The sequence below is a fragment of the Tachyglossus aculeatus genome, chromosome 11, assembly GCF_015852505.1.
Source record: "Tachyglossus aculeatus isolate mTacAcu1 chromosome 11, mTacAcu1.pri, whole genome shotgun sequence".
NCBI classification, from domain to species: Eukaryota; Metazoa; Chordata; class Mammalia; order Monotremata; family Tachyglossidae; genus Tachyglossus; species Tachyglossus aculeatus.
Genome location: NC_052076.1, coordinates 26,116,799 through 26,129,239, shown reverse-complemented (window position 1 = coordinate 26,129,239; position 12,441 = coordinate 26,116,799). Strand labels below are relative to the sequence as shown.

Sequence of the window (12,441 nt, the reverse complement as noted above, 5' to 3'; positions counted from 1 at the left end):
TTATTATTATTACAACTTCTCTGTGCCTCAATTACCTCATCTGTAAAATGGGGATTAAAACTGCGAGCCCATGTGGGACAACCCGATTACCTTGTATCCTCCCCAGCGCTTAGAACAGTGCTTGGCACATAGTAAGCGCTTAACAACTGCCATTATCACTATTATTATCATTACTACTACCATTATTATTATTATTATTATTATTAAAGGTCAGAGATGTTTTTCTGCCCGGTGGGCGCTTCCCCGCCCTCGCCACCCCCCATCCCCCTCTCGGGACCAGGGAGGGAGAGAGACGGAGCAGCCCCACGGCCAACGACCTCGCCTCTCGCCAGGATGTCCGAGCCCAATCCTGGTTTCTCCCCCTTCTCGACTGTGAGCCCACTGTTGGGTAGGGACCGTCTCTAGATCTTGCCAACGTGTACTTCCCAAGCGCTTAGTACAGTGTTCTGCACACAGTAAGTGCTCAATAAATACAACAATGAATGAATGAATGAATGGTTTCCTGGGCACGGGGAGCAGTGGGCGGCAGTGACCCACGCCGATGCCCCTGCTCGCTCCTGGAGAGGGTCCACCCCAGCCCACCCGCCCATCCGGAGCGGGGTGGGCACGGTGGGGGTGAAGACTCTGTCCCTCCTCCACGGATCCCCCCGCCAAAGCTCCATCCCTCGCCAGACCGCAGTCCGAGGGCCGGGGCGAGCCGCAGTCGAGTCACTGACCCACTTCCTTCCCCGTCCCCATGGTGCCAACTGGGCCACGGCTGCCCTGTCCGTGTGGGCCCCTCGGGTCCGTGAGCAGGGGGCTGGTGGCCCCTTCTTCCGCAGGGTCTCCGGGCACAGGGGCATCAGGTGACGAGAGTGGGCAGAAGAGTCCGCCCAGGGGTCACCTGGCTGCTCATTCATTCATTCAATCGTATTTATTGAGTGCTTACTGCGTGCAGAGCACTGTACTAAGCGTTTGGGAAGTACAAGTTGGCAACATATAGAGACGGTCCCTATCCAACAGTGCTCTTACCTCCTTCCCCCCCCCACAGCACCTGTATATATGTTTGTATATATACATGTAAATGTATACATATACATATGTATATATATACACACACACACATACATATATATGTACATACACACACATATACATATATATGTTTGAACGCATTTGTTTGTACGTATATTTGTATATATATACATACACACACATATACATATATATATATATTTACATATATATATATATATGTTTGTACGCATTTGACAAGACTGTGAGCCCACTGTTGGGTAGGGACTGTCTCTATATGTTGCCAACTTGTACTTCCCAAGCGCTTAGTACAGTGCTCTGCACACAGTAAGTGCTCAATAAATACGATTGATGATTTATTACTCTATTACTCTCCCCCTTCTTTCCTCCTTCCCTTCCCCACAGCACCTGTATATATGTTTGTACAGATTACTCTATTTTACTTGTACATATCTATTCTATTTATTTTATTTTGTTAGTATGTTTGGTGTTCTCTGTCTCCCCCTTTTAGACTGTGAGCCCACTGTTGGGTAGGGACCGTCTCTAGATGTTGCCGACTTGTGCTTCCCAAGCGCTTGGTACAGTGCTCTGCACACAGTAAGCGCTCGATAAATACGATTGAATGAATGAATGAATTTTGTTAATATGTTTTGTTTTGTTGCCTGTCTCCCCCTTCTAGACTATGAGCCCACTGTTGGGTAGGGACCGTCTCTAGATGTTGCCAACCTGGACTTCCCAAGCACTTAGTCCAGTGCTCTGCACACAGTAAGTGCTTAACAAATGCCATCATCATTGTTATTATTAAGTGAATGAATGGGCTCACAGGTGGGTCCAGTGCTCTGCACACAGTAAGCGCTCAGTAAATACGATTGAATGAATGAATGAATGAACAGTAAGCGCTTAACAAATGCCATCATCATTATTATTATTATGAAGTGAATGAATGGGCTCACAGGTGGGTCCAGTGCTCTGCATACAGTAAGCGCTCAATAAATACGATTGAATGACTGAACAGTAAGCGCTTAACAAATGCCATCATCATTATTATTATTATGAAGTGAATGAATGGGCTCACAGGTGGGTCCAGTGCTCTGCACACAGTAGGCCCTCAATAAATATGACTGACTGAATGAATGAATAGTAAGCGCTTAACAAATGCCATCATTATTATGAAGTGAATGTATGGGCTCACAGGTGGGTCCAGTGCTCTGCGCACAGTAGGCGCTCAATAAATACGATTGAATGAATGAATAGTAAGCGCTTAACAAATGCCATCATTATTATTATGAAGTGAATGAATGGGGTCACAGGTGGGTCCAGTGCTCTGCACACAGTAAGCGCTCAATACAAGGTCATCAGGTTGTCCCAGGTGGGGTCACAACCTTAATACCCATTTTACAGGTGAGGTAACTGAGGCCCAGAGAAGTTAAGTGACTTGCCCAAAGTAACACAGCTGACAAGCGGCGGAGCCGGGACTAAAACCCATGACCTCAGACTCCCAAGCCCGGGCTCTTTCCACTGAGGCACGCATATCAGGGGTCTGTCAGTTACTCTAAAAAGGATACACTCAGACTTCCTTGATTTACATTTACTCACTCACACACAATGAATGAATAGTAAGCGCTTAACAAATGCCGTCATTATTATGAAGTGATTGAATGGGCTCACAGGTGGGTCCAGTGCTCTGCACACAGTAAGCGCTCAATAAATACGATTGAATGAATAGTAAGTGCTTAACAAATGCCATCATTATTATTATTATGAAGTGAATGAATGGGCTCACAGGTGGATCCAGTGCTCTGCACACAGTAGGTGCTCAATAAATGACTGAATTAATGAATGAATAGTAAGCGCTTAAGAAATGCCATCATTATGATTATTATGAAGTGAATGAATGGGCTCACAGGTGGGTCCAGTGCTCTGCACACAGTCGGCGCTCAATAAATACGATTGAATGAATGAGTAGTAAGTGCTTAACAAATGCCATCATTATTATTAATAAGCGCTCAATAAATACGATTGAATGAATGAATAGTAAGTGCTTAACAAATGCTATCACTATTATGAAGTGAATGAATGGGCTCACAGGTGGGTCCAGTGCTCTGCACACAGGAAGCGCTCAGTAAATACGATTGAATGAATGAATGAGTAGTACGCGCTTAACAAATGCCATCGTTATTATGAAGTGAATGAATGGGCTCACAGGTGGGTCCAGTGCTCTGCACACAGTCGGCACTCAATAAATACGATTGAATGAATGAATGAATAGTAAGCGCTTAACAAATGCCATCATTCTTATGAAGTGAACGAATGGGCTCACAGGTGGGTCCAGTGCTCTGCACCCAGTAAGCGCTCAATAAATACGACTGACTGAATGAATGAATAGTAAGTGCTTAACAAATGCCATCACTATTATGAAGTGAATGAATGGGCTCACAGATGGGTCCAGTGCTCTGCACACAGTCGGCGCTCGATAAATACGACTCAATGAATAAATGAATAGTAAGTGCTTAACAAATGCCATCACTATTATGAAGTGAATGAATGGGCTCACAGATGGGTCCAGTGCTCTGCACACAGTAGGCGCTCAATAAATACGACTGAGTGAATGAATGAATAGGAAGTGCTTAACAAATGCCATCATCATTATGAAGTGAATGAATGGGCTCACAGGTGGGTCCAGTGCTCTGCGCACAGTCGGTGCTCAATAAATACGACTGAATGGATGAATAGTAAGCACTTAACAAATGTCATCATCATTATGAGGTGAATGAAAGGGCTCACAGGAGGGTCCAGCGCTCTGCACACAGTCGGCGCTCAATAAATATGATTGAATGAATGATTAGTAAGTGCTTAACAAATGCCATCGTTATTATGAAGTGAATGAATGGGCTCACAGGTGGGTCCAGCGCTCTGCACACAGTCGGCGCTCAATAAATACGACTGAATGAATGAGTAGTAAGCACTTAAATGCCATCATCATTATGAAGTGACTGAATGGGCTCACAGGTGGGTCCAGTGCTCTGCACACAGTCGGCACTCGATGAATACGATTGAATGAATGAATGAGTAGTAAGCGCTTAACAAATGCCATCATTATTATGAAGTGAATGAATGGGCTCACAGGTGGGTCCAGCGCTCTGCACACAGTCGGCGCTCAATAAATACGACTGAATGAATGAATAGTAAGCACTTAAATGCCATCATCATTATGAAGTGAATGAATGGGCTCACAGGTGGGTCCAGTGTTCTGCATACAGTCGGCGCTCGATAAATACGACTGAATGAATGAATGAGTAGAACGCACGCTTTAAGAAATGTCATCACTATTATGAAGCGAATGAATGGGCTCACAGGTGGGTCCAGTGCTCTGCGTACAGTAGGTGCTCGATAAATACGACTGAATGAATGAATGAGTAGTAAGCGCTTAACAAATGCCATCATCATTATGAAGTGAATGAATGGGCTCACAGGTGGGTCCAGTGCTCTGCACACAGTCGGCGCTCGAAAAATACGACTGAATGAATGAATGAGTAGTAAGCGCTTAACAAATGCTATCATTATTATTACTACCATTATTATGATGATGATTATTATTAAGTAAAGTGAATGATTGGGCTTAACAAATGCTATCATTATTATTACTATCATTATTATGATGATGATTATTATTAAGTAAGTGAACGATGGGGCTCACAGGTGGGCACGGGGCAGCCGGTGGGCTCACCTGTCCTGGGGAGGGCGTGGAGGGCGGTGCGGGCCAGGATCTCCAGGGACTGCTGCTGCTGCTGCGGATGCTGCTGCTGCTGCTTGCGTCCATCTGAACAGAAACAGGCCTCGCTCTCACCAACGGTCCTCAGCATCTCTGCCAGCCCGCGGGGGGTGGGCACCAGCAGCATGCCGGGCACCGGGTCCCCGCACCCGGAGCCCCGTGTGCCCCGGCGGCTGGCGGGGCCCAAAATAGGAGCGGCGGCGGGGGCCGGCTATAAATAGGCGGAGCATGCTCAGGGGCGCCCCGGACCGAGGCCCCGCCCACCGCAGCCTCCGCCAATCGCCGCCGGCGGACCCGAGGCCCCGCCCATTGGAGGCCCCGCCCACCCGAGCGTCAGCCAATCGCCGCCGGCGCGGACGAGGCCCCGCCCACCGAAGCCTCGGCCGATCGCCGCCAGAGCAACCGGGGCCGCGCCCGCAGGGGGCCCCGCCCACCCGAGCGTCAGCCAATCGCCGCGAGCGCGGCCGAGGCCCCGCCCGCAGGAGGCCCCGCCCACCCGAGCGTCAGCCAATCGCCGCGAGCGCGGCCGAGGCCCCGCCCACCCGAGCGTCAGCCAATCGCCGCCGGCGCCGACGAGGCCCCGCCCACCGAAGCCTCGGCCGATCGCCGCCAGAGCAACCGGGGCCGCGCCCGCAGGGGGCCCCGCCCACCCGAGCGTCAGCCAATCGCCGCGAGCGCGGCCGAAGCCCCGCCCGCAGGAGGCCCCGCCCACCCGAGCGTCAGCCAATCGCCGCGAGCGCGGCCGAGGCCCCGCCCACCCGAGCGTCAGCCAATCGCCGCCGGCGCCGACGAGGCCCCGCCTACCGAAGCCTCGGCCGATCGCCGCCAGAGCAACCGGGGCCGCGCCTGCAGGGGGCCCCGCCCACCCGAGCGTCAGCCAATCGCCGCGAGCGCGGCCGAAGCCCCGCCCGCAGGAGGCCCCGCCCTCCCGAGCGTCAGCCAATCGCCGCCGGCGCGGACGACGCCCCGCCCACCGCGCCAGCCCCGGCGAGGCCCCGCCCACCTAAGCCTTGGCCGATCGCCGCCAGAGCAACCGAGGCCGAGCCCGCCGGAGGCCCCGCCCACCCGAGCATCAGCCAGTCACCGCCAGCGAAACCTAGACCACGCCCACATGAGGCCCCGCCCACCCGGGCATCAGCCAATCGCCACCAGCGCGGTAGAGGGCCCGCCCACCGCGCCAGCCCCGACGAGGCCCCGCCCAAAGCAGCCTCTGCCAATCGCCGCCAGAGCAACCGAGGCCCCGTCCACAGAAGGCCCCGCCCACCGGAGCATCGGCCAATCGCCGCCAGAGCAACCGAGGCCCCGCCCACAGGGGGCCCCGCCCACTCGAGCATCAGCCAATCGTCGCGAACGCGGCCCCGCCCACAAAAGGCCCCGCCCAACGCGCCAGCCCGGACGAGGCCCCGCCCACCGCAGCCTCTGCCAATCGCCGCCAGAGCAAGCGAGGCCCCGCCCACATGAGGCCCCGCCCACCCGAGCATCAGCCAATCGCCGCGAACGCAGTATGGCTCAGTGGAAAAAGCCCGGGCTTTGGAGTCAGAGGTCATGGATTCGAATCCCGCCTCTGCCACATGTCTGCTGTGTGACCTTGGGCAAATCACGTCTCCGAGCCTCAGTTACCTCATCTGTAAAATGGGGATTAAGACTGTGAGCCCACGTGGGACAACCTGATCACCTTGTATCCCCCCCAGCGCTTAGAACAGTGCTCTGCACATAGTAAGCGCTTAACAAATGCCATTATTATTAATAACGCGGCCGAGGCCCCGCCCACAGAAGGCCCCGCCCACCCGAGTATCAGCCAATCGCCGCCGGCCCGGCCGAGGCCCCGCCCACCGCGCCAGCCCAGCGAGGCCCCGCCCACCGAAGCATCGGCCAATCGCCGCGAAGGCAACCGAGGCCCCGCCCACCACAGCCTCGGCCAATCGCCGCGAGCGCAAACCGAGGCCCCGCCCACCTGAGGCCCCGCCCACTGAGGGCCCAAAAAGGGGGGGGGTGAGGCGGGTCTGCCCAGGGAGTTAAAATAATAATAACAATGATAATGATGGCATTTATTAAGCGCTTACTATGTGCAAAGCACTGTTCTAAGCGCTGGGGAGTTTGCAAGGTGCTCAGGTTGCCCCCCACGTGGGGCTCACAGTCTTCACCCCCATTTTCCAGATGAGGTAACTGAGGCACTGAGAAGTGAAATGACTTGCCCAAAGTCACCCAGCTGACAAGTGGAGGAGCTGGGATTTGAACCCATGACCTCTGACTCCAAAGCCCGGGCTCTTTCCACTGAGCCACGCCGCTTCTCTAGGAAGAGACTAGGCCTGGAGGGAGGGGGCAGGGGAGGGGGGGAGGGCAATAATAATGATAATGATGGTATTTGTTAAGCGCTTAGTATGTGCAAAGCACTGTTCTAAGCGCTGGGGAGGTTACAAGGTGATCAGGTTGCACCCCACGTGGGGCTCACAGTCTTCATCCCTATTTTCCAGATGAGGTAACTGAGGCACTGAGAAGTGAAGTGACTTGCCCAAAGTCACCCAGCTGACAAGTGGAGGAGCTGGGATTTGAACCCATGACCTCTGACTCCAAAGCCCGGGCTCTTTCCACCGAGCACGCTGCTACTCTAGGAATCAATCAATCAATCGTATTTATTGAGTGCTTACTGTGTGCAGAGCACTGTACTAAGCGCTTGGGAAGGACAAGTTGGCAACATCATCATCATCATCAATCGTATTTATTGAGCGCTTACTGTGTGCAGAGCACTGGACTAAGCACTTGGGAAGTCCAAGTTGGCAACATCTAGAGACGGTCCCTACCCAACAGTGGGCTCACAGTCTAAAAGGGGGAGACAGAGAACAAAACCAAACATACTAACAAAATAAAATAAATAGAATAGATATGTACAAGTAAAATAGAGTAATAAATATGTACAAACATATATACATATATACAGGTGCTGTGGGGAAGGGAAGGAGGTAAGATGGGGGGGATGGAGAGGGGGACGAGGGGGAGAGGAAGAGACTAGGCCTGGGGGGAGGGGGCAGGGGAAAGGGGGAGGGGACCCCCGAGCCTGGGGCCGGGCTGGGGGTGGGAACCCCTGGGGCCTGCCTCCCTGCGGGCACCTCTGCCAGGCTCTCCTGGCTCATGCCCAGACCTGGCCCCAGGGGCCCCAGACAGGGAAGCCTCGGGCCTCCCTCCTCCTCCTCCCCCGGGGACTTCCCCCGAGAGCCCCCCGGGGGTGGCAACCCCTTCCCTCCTGCCAGCCGCCCGCCGGGAAGCTTGGGCATCTCCTCCTCCGGCTGCCCCAAACCGGTTTCCTGCTCCGGAGAGGCCTCTGCCCAGGCCAGGGGCGGGACCCACCAAGCCGGGAGTAGTGGGCAGTTTTTTATGGGCTTACTTTGTGTGGGGCACTGTTCTGAGCGCTGAGAAGGAAGACACTGGTGGGAACTGGACAGCCTCTGTCCCCCGGAGGGCTCACATTCTAAAAATATAAAAGGGGGAGAAGGGACTGGCAACAGATGCATTCAAGACAAAACACTATGACAAACAAAGGGGCCTGGAGCACACAGTGGCTGTCCATTCCCTCCCCCCACTCCTCATTTGGTGCCCCCCACTCCCACCCCAGAGACATCCCCCGAGGCGAGGGACCCCAAAGTCGCCGCTCTGGATCCTGCCCTCCCATCCCCCGGGCTGTGACCATCCAGGGGCACAGACGGGCATCGGCCTCCGGTTCCCGCTCAGATCCGGTCCAACCCTGGCCAGCCGCGGGCTCCAGGCTGGAGTGGGTGCCCCTCCTCCCCCTGCTGCCAGCCAGGATGCCACGTGCCCACTGACTGTACCCTCGCCCCCTGCCCGCCCTAGGCTGGCTCTCCCCCTGACCCCACCGGTGCCTTAAATAGCCGGGCTATTCCTGGGTCGCCCGCCTCCTCCCCCCACCAGTGCTGATGTCAGAGCTGCTATTTCGGACCCCCCCGTCCATCCGTCCGCCTGCCACTGCCCGCTCGGCCTCTCCGCCGGCTGACATCGCCTTCTCGTGCGCGGGTCGGGGCCGGGCCCAAGTCGGGCGGGGAAAAAACGGGAAAGATCCACTTCTGTGGCATCAGGCGGCCGAAAGCGGTCACCAGGGGACCAGGTGGGTGGGAGACCGAGGACCGTCCAGTATGATGGGGGAGCGGGAGAGGACAGTCACGTCCCGACTTCTCCCTCTCCAACCGCAAGGCTAGGCCCGGGTTGGGCCCTGGGCCCCCTTAGCCTAACCTGAGGATTCACTCAGAAGCAGGATCATCATCATCAATCGTATTTACTGAGCGCTTACTATGTGCAGAGCACTGTACTAAGCGCTTGGGAAGTACAAATTGGCAACATAGAGAGACAGTCCCTACCCACCAGTGGGCTCACAGTCTTATAGGGGGAGACAGAGAACAAAACCAAACATACTAACAAAATAAAATAAATAGGATAGATATGTACAAGTAAAATAAATAGAGTAATAAATATGTACAAACATATATACATACGGATAGAGCCCGGGCCTGGGACTCGAAGGACCTGGGTTCTAAACCCAGCTCCGCCACTTGTCTGCTGGGCGACCTTGGGCGAGTCGCTTCATTTCTTTTATTTTGTTAGTAGGTTTTGGTTTTGTCTCCCCCTTTTAGACTGTGAGCCCACTGCTGGGTAGGGACTGTCTCTATATGTTGCCAATTTGTACTTCCCAAGCGCTTAGTACAGTGCTCTGCACACAGTAAGCGCTCAATAAATACGATTGATGATGATGATGATTTCTCTGGGCCTCGGTTCCCTCATCGGCAAAATGGGGATTGAGACCGGGAGCCCGAGGTGGGACAAGGACTATGTCCCCCCCGATTTGCTTGTTTCTACTCCGGTGCTTAGAAAAGCGCCTGGCACATAGTAAGCGCTTAACAAAAAACACAATTATTATTCACTCCAGCCAACAGAGCCCAACCCTTAGTCCTCAGAGGACCCAGGGACCCCTTCCCTGGAGGCTACGGTTCCCAGACTGAGCCCCTTCCTTCCTCTTCCCCTCGTCCCCCTCTCCATCCCCCCATCTTACCTCCTTCCCTTCCCCACAGCACCTGTATATATGTATATATGTTTGTACATATTTATTACTCTATTTATTTAACTTGTTCATATCCATTCTATTTATTTTATTTTGTTAGTATGTTTGGTTTTGTTCTCTGTCTCCCCCTTTTAGACTGTGAGCCCGCTGTTGGGTAGGGACTGTCTCTATATGTTGCCAACTTGGACTCCCCAAGCGCTTAGTACAGTGCTCTGCACACAGTAAGAGCTCAATAAATACGATTGATGATGATGATGATGACTGAGGAGATGGTCTGGGCCTGGAACCCCTAGGCCTCTGAGGGCCAGGGTTTGGGCCTCTACTTATTCATTCATTCAATTGCATTTTCTGAGTGTTTACTGCGCACAAAGCACTGTACTAAGCGCTTGGGCGAGTACGCTATATCAACAGGCAGACACATGGGTCCGGCTCCTCAGGAGAGGGCCAGGCTGGAGCAGGCAAGCCGACGGGACCCCTGCCATCTAATGTTCAAGCGGCAGGGGCCGGGGGCCGGGGGCCAGACGCTGAGCCCTTAGTAATAATAATAATAATTGTGGTATTTATTAAGTGCTTACTATGTGCCAAGCACTGAACCACACACTGGGGTGGATACCAGCCAATCGGGTTGGACACAGTCCCTGTCCCACGTGGGGCTCACAGTCTCACTCCCTATTTTACAGGTACAACTAAGGTCCAGAGATAATAATAATAATGGCATTTACTAAGCGTTTACTATGTGCAAAGCACCGTTCTAAGCGCTGGGGAGTTTACCAGGTGATCAGGTGGTTCCACGTGGGGCTCCCAGTCTGAATCCCCATTTTACAGATGAGGTAACGGAGGCTCAGAGCAGTTAAGTGACCTGCCCAAAGTCACACAGCTGACAAGTGAGCCCACTGTTGGGTAGGGACCGTCTCTATATGTTGCCAACTTGTACTTCCCAGGCGCTTAGTACAGTGCTCTGCACACAGGAAGCGCTCAATAAATACGATTGAATGAACCGATGACCTCCGACTCCAAAGCCTGGGCTCTTTCCACTGAGCCACCTGCCCAAGGTCACCCAGCAGACAATCAATCAATCAATCAATCGTATTTATCGAGCGCTTACTGTGTGCACAGCACTGTACTAAGCGCTTGGGAAGTCCAAATTGGCAACATCTAGAGACAGTCCCTACCCAACAGTGGGCTCACAGTCTAGAAGGGGGAGACAGAGAACAAAACCAAACATACTAACAAAATCATCAATTGTATTTATTGAGCGCTTACTGTGTGCAGAGCACCGTACTAAGCGCTTAGTACTAAATAAAACAAATAGAATAGATATGTACAAGTAAAATAAATAAATAAATAAATAGAGTAATAAATATGTACAAACATATATACAGGTGCTGTGGGGAAGGGAAGACAAGTGAGGGAGCCCGATTAGAGCCCGCGACCTCCCAACTCCCACGTCTGGGCTCTTCCCACTTCTCCCCCTTCTAGACTGTGAGCCCACTGTTGGGTAGGGACCGTCTCTAGATGTTGCCAACCTGGGCTTCCCAAGCGCTTAGTACAGTGCTCGGCACACCGTAAGCGCTCAATAAATGCGATTTATTTATTTATTTTATTAGTATGTTTGGTTTTGTTCTCTGTCTCCCCCTTCTAGACTGCGAGCCCACTGTTGGGTAGGGACCGTCTCTAGATGTTGCCAACTTGGACTTCCCAAGCGCTCAGTCCAGTGCTCTGCACACAGTAAGCGCTCAATAAATACGACTGAATGAATGGAGTGTGAGCCCACTGTTGGGTAGGGACCGTCTCTATATGTTGCCAACTTGGACTTCCCAAGCGCTCAGTCCAGTGCTCTGCACACAGTAAGCGCTCAATAAATACGATTGATGATGATGATTGATTGACTGATTGATTGATTCCCACTAGGCCACACTGCTTACCCAGGGCAGGCACCCGGAGGGCCAAGATCGCACCGCAGTCGGGTGGTCTTCTCTCGGGCCGCAGGGGCCAACAGGGCAGCCGAGGGATCCTGCCCCATCCCATCTGCCCGGGGGTCCGGTACGAGGGTCTCAGCCAGGCCAGGAGTCAGAAGGGAGGGGCCGTGTAGCGGGGGGCTTCCTTCCCCTCAGATCTCGGCCGGGAGGAAGCGAGTCGAAAGAGGAAGGCGCCGGGACGTTGCACGGTTACTGGACGCTGTTCTATTCTCGGCCCTGCCTCTGCCCCTCCTCTGCCCTCCCTGAATCGGGGGGCGGGGAGATGGCGGCGTGACCCCGGGGAGAAGGGAATAATAATAATAATAATAATAATAACGACGGTATTTGTTAAGCGCTTACTATGTGCAAAGCACCGTTCTAAGCGCTGGGGGGATACAAGGTGATCAGGTTGTCCCACGGGGGGGGCTCACAGTCTTCATCCCCATTTCACAGATCATCATCATCATCAATCGTATTTATTAAGCGCTTACTATGTGCAGAGCACTGTACGAAGCGCTTGGGAAGTACAAATTGGCAACATACAGAGACAGTCCCTACCCAACAGTGGGCTCACAGTCTAAAAGATGAGGGAACTGGGGCTCAGAGCGCTTACTGTGTGCAGGGCACTGTAC

At 53.3% G+C, this 12,441-nt stretch overlaps 1 protein-coding gene across 1 annotated transcript in view; it reads right to left on the bottom strand.

Moving 5' to 3' along the window:
- HDAC5 (histone deacetylase 5) overlaps nucleotides 1-12,441 on the bottom strand; it is a 67,730-nt gene that overhangs the window by 49,113 nt on the left and 6,176 nt on the right. Inside the window, exons 2-3 of the mRNA XM_038754275.1 lie at nucleotides 8,169-8,252; nucleotides 4,742-4,834 (exon numbers count right to left, since the gene is read on the bottom strand). Coding sequence (XP_038610203.1) covers nucleotides 4,742-4,834; nucleotides 8,169-8,252 — 177 coding nt within the window. The remainder of the gene's footprint in view (nucleotides 1-4,741; nucleotides 4,835-8,168; nucleotides 8,253-12,441) is intronic.